The sequence below is a fragment of the Hippichthys cyanospilos genome, chromosome 3, assembly GCF_059441005.1.
Source record: "Hippichthys cyanospilos isolate Australia breed blue-spotted pipefish chromosome 3, RoL_Hcya_1.0, whole genome shotgun sequence".
Lineage (NCBI taxonomy): Eukaryota > Metazoa > Chordata > Actinopteri > Syngnathiformes > Syngnathidae > Hippichthys > Hippichthys cyanospilos.
Genome location: NC_142371.1, coordinates 19,996,565 through 20,014,681, shown reverse-complemented (window position 1 = coordinate 20,014,681; position 18,117 = coordinate 19,996,565). Strand labels below are relative to the sequence as shown.

The 18,117-nt window shown below is 38.3% G+C and overlaps 3 protein-coding genes across 3 annotated transcripts; 2 read left to right on the top strand and 1 right to left on the bottom strand.

Moving 5' to 3' along the window:
* Window positions 1–4,627, top strand: etfb (electron transfer flavoprotein subunit beta). The gene is made up of 7 exons (XM_088410964.1): window positions 1–131; window positions 651–809; window positions 1,038–1,196; window positions 1,272–1,334; window positions 2,988–3,146; window positions 3,332–3,542; window positions 4,399–4,627. The coding sequence occupies exons 1-6, from the start codon at window positions 78–80 to the stop codon at window positions 3,500–3,502; spliced, it is 765 nt and encodes a 254-aa protein (XP_088267090.1). The 5' UTR covers window positions 1–77; the 3' UTR covers window positions 3,503–3,542; window positions 4,399–4,627.
* Window positions 4,628–4,749: 122 nt separating this feature from the next.
* Window positions 4,750–13,942, top strand: vsig10l (V-set and immunoglobulin domain containing 10 like). The gene is made up of 11 exons (XM_088410963.1): window positions 4,750–5,821; window positions 7,353–7,682; window positions 8,773–9,051; window positions 9,126–9,392; window positions 10,380–10,616; window positions 10,705–10,977; window positions 11,963–12,055; window positions 12,159–12,383; window positions 12,513–12,673; window positions 13,014–13,097; window positions 13,182–13,942. Exons 1-11 carry the CDS (start codon window positions 5,758–5,760, stop codon window positions 13,254–13,256), a joined length of 2,088 nt encoding a protein of 695 aa, XP_088267089.1. The 5' UTR covers window positions 4,750–5,757; the 3' UTR covers window positions 13,257–13,942.
* A 2-nt stretch (window positions 13,943–13,944) lies between these two features.
* On the bottom strand, window positions 13,945–17,581 carry lim2.5 (lens intrinsic membrane protein 2.5). Its single transcript, XM_088410966.1, has 5 exons — window positions 17,442–17,581; window positions 15,714–15,923; window positions 14,422–14,571; window positions 14,202–14,336; window positions 13,945–14,113 (listed from the first exon to the last, which is right to left on the bottom strand). Exons 2-5 carry the CDS (start codon window positions 15,886–15,888, stop codon window positions 14,052–14,054), a joined length of 522 nt encoding a protein of 173 aa, XP_088267092.1. The 5' UTR covers window positions 15,889–15,923; window positions 17,442–17,581; the 3' UTR covers window positions 13,945–14,051.
* Window positions 17,582–18,117: the final 536 nt, after the last annotated feature.

Sequence of the window (18,117 nt, the reverse complement as noted above, 5' to 3'; positions counted from 1 at the left end):
GTCCGACTCCTCGGGTGAAGGTTCACTTGCGGTGACTCGGTTACGTCCGCTGTCCACAACTTCATTCCACTGTTTCCATGTCTGGCCGCGTTCTCGTTGGTGTCAAGCGTGTCATTGACTACGCAGTTAAGGTAAAGTAAGATATGAACTTGAATTAATATTTGGAATTATTTTTGATAGATTTTTCGGCTCTTGACTTTCCGTGTTCCCTTAGCTAGCTAACCCATGCTAATAGCAAGTGTAGTACAAAATATGACACATGTTGCAAAGCATTCTTTTAATTAAACTAACAATCCAACAGGATATATTACGGTGAATGGATTATTGCTTCGAATCTTATTTGCATGTAATTTATTGTATAGGTTACCCAGTTAGACTGTATATTATGTAAGGTTAAGATGATCTCCCCCTTGAGCTTTTTTCCCCCTGCGATGAGATGAAATGTGATAAAGGGGCTTTAACATTCAGTGTGGGACTTTCAAACGGAATGCTTTAGTCAAAGAAACAAGTGAAAAGCTCGAAGAAATACAAAAATAATGCTGATCTCAATAATTGTTTGGGATCATTTCCTGTTACTGATATACAGTATGATGTTTATTAGCTGACACTCTTCTTTGTGACTCTTCTGCCTGTTTGACCGCCACCCACAGATCCGGGTAAAGCCGGACAAGAGCGGCGTGGTGACGGATGGCGTGAAACACTCGATGAACCCCTTCTGTGAGATCGCTGTGGAGGAGGCGGTCAAGCTGAAGGAGAAGAAGCTCATCAAGGAGGTAGTAGCGGTGAGCTGTGGGCCACAGCAGGCGCAGGTGTGTACCAGATCCACTCCCACCTCATATTACAGTAGAGAATGCAACGTGGGCTTTTGAGCGGATCATAAACGACCATTTGACTTTCACGTGTTTTTAGCATCTCGTCTTCCAATCGTCCCTGCCCGCTGCTCTTTGTTTCTAGCGACGCTTTAAGCTAAACCAACAACTGCTGTCATCCATTTTGAACTGTGGGACTCTCCAAAAAATAGTTTTGCTACTTTGCAGGAGACCATACGTACCGCCCTGGCCATGGGAGCCGACCGCGGCATCCACGTGGAGGTGTCCGGCAAGGACTACGACACCTTGGGCCCCTTGCAGGTGTCCAAGATCATGGCTGCATTGGCCAAGAAGGAGGAAGCTCAGCTTGTAATTCTTGGAAAACAAGTAAAAGCCACAGAAATGTATTCCTGCCGCCTCCCACAGCTATAATATGCATTTTAATGCCTTTGTTTTTAACAGGCCATCGATGATGACTGTAATCAGACGGGACAAATGACAGCAGCCCTACTGGACTGGCCTCAGGTAAGAATTCTTGTAGTTATGAAATGTGTGGTCTTGATCCAACGTTTCCCTTTATTGATACACAAAAACACTGCTATCCCTAACCCAGTCCGAGTACTCAACTCTTGAGTAGTCACAGATACCAAGTACCATTACCACTAGTACTTTTGTTTGACAAAATTTTTCCCCATAACATTGACTGGTAATTTTAAGGAAAGGCCTATCAATTCCAATATATTATTTTCAAAAGAGTGGCCAATATGGCTGCCATCCGCTGTACTGATACTTTGAAATAAGACGCAAGTGTTGGATCGGTACCTATACTATGCACACCTCCCTAGATGAAACTGCTTACAAATTTCCCCTTTTTCTATTCTTTACAGTCATTTTGTTGAGTTCAGTTGTATTTCACTTTAAAGTACATAATCAACTTAATTTTAAGTCTAATTTTTGAACATTTACGTGCAACACTTTTCAATTAAATTATTCATTTACAGAGCTAAGGCTTCTTTTTGGTGATACTTGTGAGTAAAGTATTTGATAACAACTGCCCTAGTGCAAGCAAACTTATCAACATGAGCTGAAATAACCGCTAGGATCTAGCACAATCCAGCACTGAACAGTTCAAAGGTTTTCTGGGCATGTCAGGTTGAAGTTCACATACTGACCAGAAGGAAGCGCGCTTGGATAGTTATATTCAAAGTTATAGTAAAGCATAATGGACTCGACAAATATTTCCACATTTTGTATAATTTTGAAGCTATTAACATGAATCCTGTTCATCTTACTGAACGCAGTACCAGCATTGATTTTTAATACGGTTACATTAAAAACAAAATTTAAACTGAAATCTGAGATTTGAGGTGAACAACAATGTCCCTATTACTGTAATAATGGAAATATTGTAATCAGAATGGGCTTAAACTGTTATCACAAATCATCCCTTTGTAGCTCCCATATGGGTGCAAAATTCAGTTAAGAGCTGAACTAAAAGGCTAAGATAGAATCTCATAATTTGGTGTCATTTTTCACATTATAATTAAAAGTTACTTGCTGTTTTTACCGCTTTAAATGATGTTTCTAAATGTCTTACATGTGTGCAGATAAGTTCACCACTCATGTTTTTGAAATTTTCTTCATGTGATTTCATGTTTTAAAGAAATTACAAAACAAAACCTGACAGATGTTTACAAATATTGTTAAAAATAAAAAAAAAGATTAATTGTGCAAGATAATAGATGGTTATAAAAAATTACACTTTGAATTGAGCGAATTGACTACTACCAAGTATCACATCGCCGATACCTGCTTTATTTCAAGTTATTTGTACTTGCGATGGCAGCTGATACTGCTCTTGGAGCAGTTTTAAGATCATAAACCAGAAATGACAAATTTAAAGAAAAGAAAGTTGCTATTAATTTAATAAAATCTTAAGGAAAATGCTGTATTGGAATAGAAGAGTCTGGCTTCAAATAATATCTCACTGTTTTTGAATGGGAATTTTGTATATTGAGAATCTGTGTAGATGTGTATCAAAAGCTTTTTTTAGCAATATCAATGTCTACCTGTCATTGTGTTTTGGGGGAGGGATATTTTAAAATTAATCGCGGGGAATCATTTTCTTCCCCGATAGTAGTTTACGGAACTGTTTTTAACATATCTTGAATCTTGCAGGGTACATTTGCATCAGAGGTGTCACTGGAAGGCGACAAAGTGAAAGTTGTGCGCGAGATCGACGGTGGCCTGGAAACCATCAAGATCAACACGCCCGCCGTGGTCACTGCGGATCTCCGACTCAACACACCTCGCTACGCCACCCTGCCTAATATCATGGTCAGTACTTGGAAGTGGCGCATGTCTGCGTCTAATTACTACTTTTGTTGTATAACGAATGAAAACATAACCCTCTATGTAATTGATCATGAGCATTTAGCTAGCTTAGTAGGCTAACTTAGCTGTCTTCATCCTCACTCCAAAACACCAAAGATGAATTTGAGGGTTTGCGTTTTTTCTTACAGAAAGCCAAGAAGAAGAAGATTGCCAACGTGAAACCGTCCGAGCTGGGCGTGGAGCTGACATCCCGTCTGGAGGTTCTGCAGGTGGACGAGCCTCCGCAAAGGCAGGCCGGTATCAAAGTGGAGACGGTGGAGGACTTGGTGGGCAAACTAAAGGAGACGGGCAGCATATAAACAAGTCGGAACCTTGTGGATTTTGGGATATAACATCAAGGTAAGCAGATGCAAATTGTAGAAGTTGATGATATCTGTGGGGCCAAGTGCAGTGGAACCTCGAAATCAGTTGTTCTCAATTTATTTCTTTACTTTTTCCAACAATGTCCCCCCTGTAAAATACTTTTTTCAGCCAAAAACGAATGGATGAGTGAAAACAAAAGCCGTGCCGTGCCATTCATGTCTGATATATTCATTTTGAATTCAATTGAAAGGAAAGATTTACTCTTCCTGCCGCTGCTTCAAAATCTTTCAATTGGATTAGCAGATACTTGCAGAAACCCCATTAAAACCTCACACGCCCCCTGAAGTACCTTCATGTACCCCTAGGGGTGCACATACACTTATTTAACAGCCACTGCTCTAAAGGCAAACTACAGTACAATTCAGAATTGCACGTCTGTGCAGTTAATATTTTGCTTGGGGTGACATTTTTTTCTTTTTATTTTAGAATGAGGATGCGTTTATAATACTGTATTTTCCGCACTGTAAGGCGCACCTAAAAGCCTTATTTTTATTTTTTTTTAATCTGATGGTGCGCCTTATAGTCAGGTGTGCCTTATATATGGACCAATATTGAGATTGGGATCGGTAGGTGGGGAATGAACTGATAAAGTAAGCTTTTGTGTGTTTACAGTTGAACAAGGTTGGTCATATTGACATTGAGTTATGATGCTATTGAGAGTTTAGAGTTATTATTTGAGTTATGATTGTTATTACTTTGAGTATTACTATACTGTGATTGAAAAAGTTTTAAAATATGTCATCAATTGAGGGTGCGCCTTATAATCCGGTGCGTCTTATAGTGCGGAAAATGCGGTATTTTAATTTGTCTCTATTTTTTGTCTCTCTCACAGGACAAGTACTGAGAAACACTGTCCTACTGCTGCCGCAGAGCCACAAAACCTCATGCTTTTTTTAATCGTTACATCTGTACTATAAGCTTGGAATCCACTTAAGGGGTGAATACAGAACATGTGTTGTTCTCGCAAATGAGTAGCTAGTGCTAAATGTTTGGCCACACCATGCCTGTAAATGATTGTAAATAAAGTATATAGCGACAAGCATGTCGCATATGCAAGCATATTCGCTGGATTCCAGGGCAGTGTCTCTCATTACCATCCAATTGAAAATTTTACCAGAAGCGCCTCGATTTGTACATGATCATGACAATAAAGCAGCTTTTTTTTTTCATTATCAAATTGAGCTCGAATTGCTTTTGCTTGTTTTTTTAGGTTGCATAGAAAATATTGTTCGAATGAAAATCTCTGGTTTGACTTCCACTTTTATTGAAGAATTCCCCAAAACGGAATTATACATTCTAACAGTCCACACATGCAATCCTTTAAAGTGATATTGTTTTCAAATATTACCGAATTACCGGAATACATTTTTCAGTGTCCAGACATTCAAACTCATTTGCAATTTTACGGTGTTTTTTCTCAATTATTCTGGTAAAGGATCGTCTAAAAATAGCTCACGCAGAATGAGTTCAAAGTGCCAACAGCAACTTAGAAAAAAAAAATGCAGTATGTTTTTAAATAGTTATAGATATTTTAAATTAAATGATTTTTTTTTTTAATTTTAAGTGCTTTCAGTGGGTATCTGAGATAAAAGTCAGACACAAAAAAGTGACTTAAAAGCAATGTGAAGAACGCTATTTTCCATTCCAGAAAACTCATACGAATAATTTGTCATCTTCTGGCCAAATTTTGAGTTTTTGACTTTTTAGGAATTGAAGGTGTCTTTTTTTTTAAACAGCTTTTAATGTTGATATCTTCATTATTATTTTGCATTTTAAAGATTAAACATTTGACTAAAAGTAAGACTAAATATATATCATGCAAAAAAAAAAAAAAACAATCATACAGTACATTTATAAATGAGAGTTTCTGTCATTGAATTGAATGTGTCTGCTCCCGTCACTATTTTGTACTACAGCTCAGCTACAGTAAATATTTCCAATACAAACATCTTCTACGCTGACTCCATGGGTTCCACATGCACCATTCAATGCAAGGTACTTTTGTTATCCTTACGTGATTGGCCGAGGGCTCGCAAGAGGCGTGGCTTCAACATGGAGCAGCACAGGTACGCTGTTCCCATGCTCAGGTGACGCCTCGGTCTTTCCTCAAGGACATTTCCGCCGACCTGCTCCAAAAATATTTTTTGATACTTATCAAAAAATTGACATCTTTTTTTTTTTTTCTTTGAAAATGAAGAGACATGAAGGATTAAGTGGTCAAATCTGGATGATTGTTTTGGGATTTGCTTTTCCTGGTAAGTACAACTTTTTTTTTTTTTTCTAATTTCAACTTTATATAGAGGAATGAATTTAATATTAAACTTGATTTTTACTTACTTGATTACTTGATTTACTTGATTTTTACTTGATTACTACTTGATTTTTACTTGATTTTTTTTTTTACTTTAATTTTAGCCTTTCATGATTTTCTTCTTTATTTTATCAATTGGAATTTGGAATTTGTTTTTGCGTTTTTTGTTTCTTTAATATTCTTTATACCCACACTAGGCTAAACTAAAATGATCAATAAATTATGCTTTTCATCACTGTACAACTTGAAAAATGGAAGAAGAGAAAATTGCTGCCAATTTCATGAAATTTTAAGGAAAACTGCTAGAATGGAATACCGTACATAGATCTTTCCTTAAAGTCGTTTTTTGGGAGTAAATTTTGCGTATCAAAATGGTATTGATATTCTTTCGGCGACAACTCAAGGATTGAGTCCTCGTAATGGTATTGATCCAAAAAAGAAAAAGTAACAAGCATCCTTCATTTTAATGCATAACACATTTATACATACATATGACTTGTGTAAATCAAGTCATATGTATGTATACATACATATTCAAACATAACCATATTTTCAGACTATAAGCCGCACCATTTTTTTCCTCATTTGGGCCCTGCGGTTTATCTGCAGTTTTTTTCATTTTTGCTTGCCATCAGGAGACAATCAACTGACAATAAAGCAAATGTGCGTGTAAGAGTTTTAAGAAATATAGTCTTAAAAAATATAAAAATTATTTATAAATTGAATAAGATGCTGTATAAAAGTTTATGAGGTGCAAATTTGGTAGATATGATTTATTATATGTCGGATTATATATATGATATATTTGAAATGTGTTTATATGTTAATAAAACAAAGGGACGAAAGAAAAAGCGATTTAAGTATTAATTATTTTCCATAAATATGTTGGTGCTGAACATGTGGCACAGTAATTTTGTTGAAGATAGGATGTTGCTGTAAGCAGGCATTTAAAAAAACAAAAAAATTCCGTATGCCATCTTTCAGCATAAATATCTGATGCTACAACCTGCGGCTTATAGTCTGGTGCTGCTTATCCATGACAAATATTTTGTACAACTTTTTATACAATTTTTATACAACTTTTTATACAATTTGTACAGCTATTTATACAATTGCTTTACAGTACAATATAATGCAATATAATGAAAAGAGTTACCAAACCTTTCTCCATAAATTTAAAAGGTATAGTAGACTTTATACCTTGTGTTGCTGAAATTAGCCAAGGGATATATACTACTAGGCATTATAATTTGATAGACATGTGAGAAAAAGTTGGGGCGTATCAACTAGTTCTTAGCTAAAGAAAATAAATACATGCAAAAACATTTAGTAGAGTTTTGTTTACGTTTTGACATAAGGACGATTTCAGTTAGCTTAGCAGCTTCTACTTCCATAAGCGGAACCAAAAGTTGCAAGGAGTATTTCCACTCATTGAAGCAACGCTAACATAAATGTAAATGGTTTCAAACAATCAGGTGCTAATGGGCAGCTGTTGTTGACGGCGCTGGGCGCGACCCAAGTGGACACCTTGGCGGGCGCCAACATCACCCTGGCCCTATCCTTCAGCGGGGCGCCAGACCCGGCTATCACCTGGTTCAAAGGTCGTCTACCCCTTATCACCTGGGCGGTGGGCTCGGACGCCCCCCCAGACATGGCAGAAGAATATAGGGAAGTGCTGAGGCTCGAATCCAACGGATCGCTCAGTTTTGTCCAAGTGCCGCTAGGTTACGACGGAATATACACGGTGGAGATGACAAAGTCTGGACTGGGCACGGACTCCCTCAATTTCACCCTGACGGTTTTTGGTAAGTGTCACTCACAAAGTCAAATGTTTTATCGTCAGAATTCTTGAGAGAAGAAGCAACTTTTATCCCACTAAACCGTTTTAATCTTGTAATATGAAATCATTCAATACCAACCAAGTTCTCTTGGGTTTTTGATTTATATAGCTTATTCTATGTCTAAACAATATATAGAACAAAATACAGATTCATATAGTTGATTTTTTATTTTTTTTAAACTTGTTTTATTTACCGTATTTTCCACACTATAAGGCGCACCGCATTATAAGGCGCAGCCTCAATTAATGACACATTCTAAAACTTTTCCATATACAAGGCGCACCGGATTATAAGGCGAACCCTCAATTAATGACATATTTTCAAAAGCTTTCAATCACAATATAATAACACTCAAAGTATTAACAATAATAACTCAAATATTACTCTACACTCTCAATAGCATAATAATTCAATGTCAATATGACCAACATTGTTCAACAGTAAACACACAAAAGAAACAGGTAAAGTTTACTTTTTCAATTCATTCCCCATCTACGAATCCCAATTTTGATCAATATTGATCCATATAAAAGGCGCACCTGATTATAAGGCGCACCATCAGCTTTTTAAAAAAAATTAAGGCTTTTAGGTGCGCCTTATAGTGCGGAAAATACGGTATTCTGATAAGTCACCTTTATTAAATATTTTTACAAGTATATTTTTTAATTTGAATCTGATATAGTGACTATGATTATGAGCTATAACAATATACAATAAATTAAATACATTTCTGCATTTTATCAGTTGATGATTTTCTCTCCCAATAACTAGTAAAAGTGGATCTTTAACAGCTTTTGCAACAATGGCAGTGAACGAATGTATATGTTTGTACGAAATTAAATAAAACTGCCTTTCAATTGTTTACTATTTATTTAAAAAGGTGTCATTTTATTTATAGATTTCAACTTTCTTGAATATGATTTTTTCTCTAAAACCAAAATCTGAAAAAAATATGATAAATATTAATACCATCTACCAATACTTCTATTGACTTTTCAACGACAGTGAATGAGTTTAAATTTGTTATGTGAAAACAAAAACTTTTCTTCTGCAGAACCCTTCGAGAACGTGACGTTGACGATTTCGCCCGACTTAATCGACGAATCCAGCGAGCAGTTCCGCCTGCGGTATCAGATGCAGCGAGGCGTGGCGGATCAGCAGCTGTGGTTCTTCAACGATCGCCGCTTGACGGAAGAAGACGGGTCCCGTTACTCGCTGCGGCCCGGCAGCCTTGCGGTCCGCCAGCCCCGTCGCAACGACGCGGGACGGTACACTTTATCCCTGAGCAACCCCTTCAGCAGCGTGACTCTTCACTTCAACGTCACCGTCTTCTGTACGACTCTTTTTGGAACATTGCTATTTTCCGAGAAGCTAAAAGTCCTCACGATCTTTCCTATTTGGTTCTAGATGGTCCGGATGAGCCCAGCATCCAAATGAGCCCGGTTCAGGAATTTTACCTATCGGGAGATCTGCTCATCATTTCCTGCCAGGCGGATGGCTCACCGCAGCCCCTTGTCGAATGGATGTTCGGTGGTGAGACCCTGTCTGATGATTTCACGGGTATCCTGAATCTCACCGGGCTGCAGACCAATCAAAGCGGCCCTTACACCTGCAAGCTGCGCAACCAAATGACAGGAGCGCAACGACAGCACAGCGTGGAGCTAAGGGTTTATGGTATTTAGATTTTATTATAATTTGTTTTTTGGTTATGTCTGTCAAAGATAAAATACTAGTACTTTTAAAAAACAGTCAGGAAAAGCCTACTAGAACATCTAGAGTGAACTTTATCCGAGGTTACTCAGGAGCGCTTTCAATGATGGCTGGTATGAGTGATTTGCCATCATTTGGAATGTGACGGATTAACTCATTCTTTAACATTGATGGCTGGCATTAAAAAAAAAAAAAAATTGGAATTGGAACCGAATAAGCTAACACTCCACTGCCATGAATGGCGATATGAGAGAGAAAGCATGAATTGTTTGTATTGTGTTTTTTTTCATTGGTTTTTAAACGGTGATCTTGTTTAAATCATTCTAAACGCAAACATGGCATTCAAACAGGGGTGTGTAAACTTATACATCCACTGTAATTTTGTAAAATCGTGGTTTTACATTTTCAATCATAATTTTCTTTGTGAAATATTGAAAACAATTGATTTTTTCTCGTAAATAACTAATAAGCTTTTCAAAGTAGTATCCCTTTTTTCTCATAGTACATCTTTTATTTTTTTCTGATACTGAAATTGATTTTTTTCAATTGAAATATGTTTTTTTGTAATTGAGGTGATGCCAGGGGGGCGCGGATGAGCCCAGGGAAAAGTCTTTGTTTTTGTCAAAGTGTCATTTCGATAACATAATAATTTTCATCTTTTTTTTTCAAGCACTTTGACGGACTTGGTTATTTTTTTCAGTTTTAGACTAAGCTGTAACCCATGTAAACGCTGTAAAAAATAATGAAGATTTTTTGAAGTTTTTGAAGTTTAATTAAATTGCTTTTTTCTTTTGTTAATGTTCGAAGGGATACGGCTTTAGGTATATATTTATTTTTAATAGATGATGATCTCATTTATCGTCAGCGCATCAAGTGGCGGGGTGCGAAAACGTTTTTATATTTCTAGGGGGGGCTTGGCAAAATATAATTGAGAAGCACTACTTTACACAGAGAGACCACCAGGAAGCCCACAGTGTTCCGTGCTGTCCGAGGACAACCGCTTGCGATACAACTGCCAGTGGTCAGGCGGGACGCCGCCTGCCAGGTTATCATTCCCGGACCTTAGCGACGTCAGCGGCCTGGAAAACTTCACCCTCACCGTCAACGCATCGGACCAGCTGGACGGGAAAATGATCACTTGTCAGGCAGAACATCCTGTGGAGCTAAGCGAGTGTAACATAACAGCCAGTAGGTATCATGTGACTTCTGTTATGATCTCATCTGTTGCGTCTTTTCTTTGATTTCCCCCGTTTTGCTGTTTTTTTCCCCCTCCCAGAGAGTCCACAGAACTTCCTCCCGACCGTGACAACCGACGTGGACTCTGAAGGTAAAATAGCGGTGAGCATCGGCTGCCTCAGCCGGGCGGCGCCCCCCGCTGCCGTGTCGTGGTTCCACGGCATCGAGCCGGTCGTCGACGGCGACCTGGTCAGCGACGACACCAACCAACTCCGCATAAGTCGTCGCAATGTCAGCGAGTTCCTCCGCCAAAACTACACTTGCACCTGCAGGAACCCGCTGGGAACTCGCACCAGGCACATCCACTTGCAAGGTAGTCCGCTACACTTCATTATTTACTTACATATACTGTAGTGTATATTATTCAGATTTTTATGTTTGTAAACAAATTAAAAATGGCGTTTTCTGCATTTTCAGACTTCCTAAAAATTATATAAACTGCTTAAAATTTAAAACTGCTTCATGGATACAAGTGATACAGGTATCGATCTTTATCGCGAGTACCGATACCTTAAACTGAGACCAGGTAGCGGCCAGATATTAGTACTCACCCATTCCAAATTAGAATAAAACAACTCTTAGTTTACACCTGTAATATAATGTCTAAAATAAAACCAGCCTTTAAATGCTGCAAAAAAAACTTTTAAAATTAATCCGACCAAAAATATTCCGATACATTCACCCCCTCATGACCACAACCATTTTCTGCACTCTTTTTTTAAATGATTATCTAATACATTGGTAATATTTTAAAATAGTGTATAAAATGCAACTTTTTTTCGATACTCTCTATATTCTCTATTTTCTTCATGTTCTTATTTTTCTTGTTTTTCATCTGTGTCTTCTTCTGCGAATAAAATAGTTGAATGGAGTATTGCAACTTTTTCTTGACAAAAAAAAAGTGTATTCTCACAATGTAAAGATTTTCCTTAAAAATTCTTGTAATTTTCATGTTTTTTTCCCCTAAAAGTAAACCTTATTCCCAGTCAAATTGCAGAATTTTATCTACATATTTTTCTTTTACATTTTTCTCTTAAAAATATTGTTTTAATTTAGACTTTTTTGCATGAGCATATTTGGTGTCCTAGCTTGTCAACTTGCTAATATTAAAGGTAATTTCCTGCAGAAGGCTTCCATTGTGTTGTGCCTTTAAGTTCAAAAACGTCACATTCCCAAAGCGAAAGATAACAAAGAGTTCTCAGATGGAGCGGAATTGCCCGAGCTTGCAAGTTCCCAGTTAAACAAAGCGCTTCACTGTTGACAATTGACTCCGCCTCCTCACCTCTAATCTCTCCCAGAGCCGTCCATCTCCAGTTTCAATTTGTTCCCGCACAAGGATGGAACCATCGTCACGCTGACCTGGGAAGTCCCGCCCACCTCCATCGTCACAGGTAAATGTGATGATCCAATGCGTTTATCTCAGCAAATTTACGGAAAAACACTTTCATCAAGCACTCAATACCATAATGACCCTGAACACATCTTTTCATGTAGGTTTTGACATCCAAATGAGAGGACCGTCCCTCGGGATTACCGACGGTGACGTCAGTCAGTCCAAAGGCAGCGGCGAGCCGTTCCGAACCGTTCGGATCAAACCCGGCTCGGCCCGAAGCGCCGACGTTTTCCATCTGGATCCAAAATCCACGTATCGCTTCCGGGTTCTTCCCAGAGCTCTGATGACAGAGGGTCGGCCAACGGAAGCCCGCCGGATCGGCCCAGGTATCCTAATATATATATATATATATATATATATATATATATATATAAATATTTGTACATTGGGACTATGATCATACGGTATTTTTTTTTTAATGATTATTATAATTATATTATATTTTGTGGCACTAGCTGAGGGTCTGAGCGGTCCGGCCATTGCTGGCATCGCGGCCGGAATTCCATGCAGCCTCCTCTTCCTGCTTCTGATGTGCGGCCTCGTCTATTTGTGCGTCTATTGGAGCCGAGCCAAAAGACGGCAAACGAGATATCCGGTGTCCAGAGCTGTCGAGAAGGTTAGGAGACTTTTGTTGTTGTTGCTTTTACCCATCATCCTTAGCTGCTGTAATAGTTTATCCAAGAGACCAAGCCCTGCTGCAAACAGCAAAAAACGATGAGTGACACCTCCATAAATAATCGTAGCTTGAATCTGAAATGTTCTATTGACATTTTGCTGCGTCTGATGTTCACATTTTGGCCACCAGGTGTCAGTATGACACAGACTTTCATAATGAGCGAAGCAGAGTTTGGAATTAATTGAATCAGTGACATTCAGTCATTTTTCATGCATTCTAACACAATATGTATGCAAAGATTCAAATGCAAATAGTTTTTTGTTTTTTTTCTTGGTCCCAGGTAACTACTACCCAGACACAGACACCTCACAATTTATTGCCAGGAGGCCCCAAGTCTCCTCCCGACTACAACAGATTGCGTCAGGTACTCCTTCCGGTCGTTTTTGCCAAATTTCCTTTATTTTTTTTTTTCATTCTAAACAATAAACAGTTTCTTGTCGTCTTGCAGACCCCTTCCAGCCTTTCAGTGACCCCGCCCCCTTTCGCCCCCCCAGCGCCTGTCAGAGTTGCTACAAGAGTCTGAGTCGATTGAATTTTGTACAGTAGGCTTTATTTGTCATTTTGATCAAAAATGTACGAAATAATGTATGAAATATATGCTTTCTATTCGTGTTTATAATTGCGTTAGGAATATATTAGTACAGTACTCACATTTAACTGCAGTTTATGTTATTTTTTTTAGTTTCTTATTTTGTATTAGTACATGATTAAATAATTCAGATTTGAATGTGCTTTGAGGACCTTTTTTCAATGAAATTACCATCATGAAAATGTCTTCGCCCCCTCTTCATTTGTTTCCACTGATGTGTCCATTTTGTCTAAGGAAGACTGCAAAGACAATTGCAGTCCCTACCAAACACATAGACGTCATCAGAAAGGCCTGTATGTCCACAAATGAGGATACTTGGACTTAGTAGAATATCTCCAATGCATCCAAAGATAGAGACTAAAAACACATTACAATGAATAGGTTGGCTCTCAGGAGGTTATACCGTATATGTGAAGATTTTAATTGCTCATAGGTGGTACTCACTCTGTATTTGTCCAAATATTTATGTATATTTTGTTTCAAATGCTGTACATGTATGCGTTAAATGTATTCACTCATTCACTGCCATTGACGGCTATAGAAGTCAAAATACCCGTTTTTGAATTGTATTTTTTAAACGTTACTTTTTACAGCGAAAATGAATAAAAGATGCATTTTAACATTGGTGTACACCCGCATTTTATTCATTTTTAACCTTCTTTTGTGGGTTTTCCACCGAGAAGCAGTTGTCATTTTCGTCATATTTGGCGTCCCGTTTACGCCTCGCCTTCAACGTGGGCCAGCCACTCTTCTGCACTCGTGCATCCTGTAGGCACACATGTAGAATATACCTGCAACAGAAAACACAAAACACACAATCTATTATTGCCTGATGCTGTTTTATGGTTTAAAATGACTTTTTTAGATTTGTTTCTTTACCTGCGAAGAAGGTCATGAGGAGCGCCACCCATCCCAAGATGTACGACCACGAGAAGCGCCAGTCGCCGAAGCGCTTGCCCAGGAAGTTGACCGTCACCCCCGTGTAGATGGCCATGGCCAGCAGGACGAAGAGCGCTACGATCGGTAACAAAGTCACACTTTTGAAATTCCCCGTGACACCTGTCGTTAACATCACTCGTCCTGTTTTGGCTCCACCCACTCGACACAAAGAACATGATGCCCGCGGCAAAGGAGCGGTTGAACCTCTCGAAGGCTGAGAAGTGGGCGAAGGACAGGATCCCCGCGATGATGCCGGCGAAGCAGGACATGGCTGAGAGGATCATGAAAGCGCGCGTGGCGTTCCAATAGGCTGCAAAAAAAAAAAAGGTAGAACATCATTTTTGTTCTTTCACCAAGAGTAGGGGTGTCAAACTCATTTTTATCATGGGCCACATTGTACACACTGATCGTCACACATTTGCACGTTCTGCAATCAAAGGCTGCTAAAAAAACATTCAAAAGAGGTATAGGCAACATAAAAAATGCTTATTGTTTCCCCCCAAATTTCTCAAAGTTAAAGACAACTGAATCACCGAAGTCTCAAAGGGCTTCACAGTCGAAAAGAGGTCATGTCGAGACTTCTTTCGAAAAAAAAAGTCATACAGAGACATCTTTTCGGTGTAAGGTACACAACAGCATCCCCTGCAAAGCTCCCCAAGGAAAAACTCAAAAACCCCAATTTAGGGAAAATCAGAAACCTTCAGAAGGGACCACAAGTGGGAGGAACCCCCTTCTAGGCTCACAGGTTGAAGTGGATGCTGCGTGTACCAAATACAGACAAATACAGATACACTATACAGACAAATACAGTTACACAATACAGATTGACTGCGTTATAGTTTTTTGTTTTTAACAACAGTCCACCGCTCCTTATATATGGATCATATGCAGACTGCATAAACTGCGGAGGTCTCTGATCACTGTTTAGACATTCCCTTGAGCGCAGTGCCATCTAGTGGATACACAACAGAACACAAATACAGCACCAGCCACCACTGTAGCTTTGAGTCCATGCGCACCTAAAAGCCTTAATTTTGTGTCGTGAAAACGCCACCTCACTGACATTACTTCGGGAAAAAAATAAAGCTGCTGTTTATTCGTTTTTGGAGTGAACGGCGCTGTGAGAATGCTTGTATTCTATTAATAAAATTTGAGTGACTTATCTGCTCATTGAGTTGACATTCCTTTGATCGTAGCTCCATCTAGTGGATACATAACAGAATGCAAATGCAACCGCAACTGTAGTTTTGATTTAATTTAGCTTTGAATCAATGCGGTTTATAATCCGGTGCGCTTGACGATTTATTTTATTTTTTTAATTTACCATTCATTGAAGGTGGGCTTTATAATCCGGCGCGCCTTGTGGAGCGGAAAATCCGGTAATCGTTGACTTCTTTTTCCGTCAATGGCAGATAACGAGTCCCGGTTTTCGGTTGTCGGAGGGTCACTTACCGATGCTGTCTGTCTGCATGTGGCACTTTCCCGACATGCAGTAGCGCCACAGGCCCTGGTGGGCGAAGCTGCCCGACAGGCGGTACTGCATCCAGTAGTCGGTGGCGGTGGAGACCACCAGCAAGATGTTCCCCACGATGGCGCAAAACAGCCCCCCTCCCATGAAGCTGTACATGGTGAGCGAGATCCTCGGACGGCTTCTTCAGGCCCCTGGAGACACGGAGGTGAGTTAGCGTAGCCTTTACGCTACTCATTCATACACTGCGTGAAATTGATTAGCCCCTTTTATTTGTTATTTTCTCACTGATGACATCTTAGGTGGTCTTAATAAAATGTATTTTTTACCCGTGCTTTCCCTTCATCCTTTTCAAATATGACTCGTCCCTCGTTGCTGCACCTAGATCCCTTTTTGTCGTAGTTTTTCAAACATGACTTTACCTTGAACTAATCCATCCATTTTTTTCGGCTTTTAATAATAAAAAAAAAACATTTTTAAACACCCATGGCCCCATCACATAAGAAATTAAATGAACACAAAGCACAACCGGCAAAATAAAAATTGTCCTTCCCTGATCCTGTTTATTGCTTTAAAAATACAGTATAGTTAACATCATTTTATGTTGTTTGTATGAGAAAAAATCCCAAATTTTATTCCTTGTTTCCGTAGCTTTTCTGATCTGAGTATTCCAAATAAAACTGACTGGCTACATACATGGCATTTATAAAAGATAAAATAAGCACTCATCAATATTAATCTAATAATAAATATTTATTTTTCCTTTAAAATTATTCTATGATGTAATAAAAAAATGTATATACCATTAATAGAATGCTAAATTCAACGGAAAATACTCCAAATTTCTCAAGTTAAGAAAAACAGAGCTTTTTAATAACACACGCTCACATGTTTACACATGGATCATATTTTCTTCTAACTATTTCCCTATAAATTCAGCCTATAAGGTTAAAATATAAGGTTACAAAAATACAGTTACACTCGCTAAATTTTCAAATTAGTTAAAATAATTACAAAATAACAACCATTCGAGAGAAAATTACATCATTTTGTTTTTCTTAAATAACCCATACTCTTCCACTTTGTTTGTTCTATATTCTCACTGTGTGAGGAATAAAAACCTATTATTTTTTTCCTTAAAAATCATCCTATACGGAAAAAAAAACTATACAATACAGCATTTTTAGAAATAAAAATTGAATTAAAAATACTCAAAAATTCTCAAGTTCATTTTAAAATAATAATACAAAATAAAAGCGCCTTTTGAAAACATCGCCCACCCTTTCACATACTATGAATTATATTTTCTACTATTTTCCCTTTAAAATCAGCCTATAAAGTTAAAAAATACAGTTTATAGCATTTATGAAAAATCAAAACTACTCACAAAATTCTCATTCATTAAAATAATAATCAAAAACAATGATTCAAGAAAAAGTGCCATTTTTGTTTTCCTTAAATAATCCATACTCATCCTATTTGTTTGTTCTATTTTCTCCCTTTGTGAGGAAATAAAATATATTATTTTTTTCCTCCTAAAATAACCTTATAGGTTAAAAAAAAAAACATTAATAGAAATATAAATTAATCTAAAAATCCTCAAATTCTCAAGTTAATAATACTTTAAAATGCTAGTTTTTTTTTTTTTTGACACGTACACATTAATTGACATACTATGGATCATATTTTCTCAGGAAAACGCTCCATCTTACCTTAATTCCTCAGGCAGCGAGAGCGACCGAGAGTCGAACCCGTCTAGCGAGCGCGAGTTGGAAAGAGGACCCCCGGGGCCCAAGTCCAAAAAGTTATCCCCTCCGCTTTTCTGTCGATGGGGCAAAATCCTTTAGTGACCAACTGGGTGTGTTTTGGGGACGCTGCTGCCGCCGCTGTTGAGTGGGGGGGTGCAGGGTGGCGGCAGGCGGGTTCTTCTGGAAAAGCCTGGATGAGCAAAGCCTCAATAGAAGCTGCTGAGGTCCACGATTTCTTTCACCGACCATCAGGGAGGGAGATAACGGAGGCCACCATCACCAAAAAATGTACATGCATGGACTAAATATGCGATGGTGAAGACATATCCCACTGAACGCTTTAAAATTAGTTTATTTCAACTGACATGTCAAGGGTGTCAATCATAATACTTGTAAATAGACACAGACAATAGACAAATATTACTGCAGTACATACATTTACTTAAATCTTAAATTATTAAACCTTATACAGTAACTGTACTGTTGTCCCTTTCCGTTTCCCATCCATTTGGCTGTCGTTTCACGGAGAGCCGTGGTTATATTAGCGGCGCCCGGAACTCTAATTAAAGTGAAGCCTGTAGCTAACCAAATATGATAACAATCACAGTATACACTCGAAATTCCAATTGATGACAAAAGA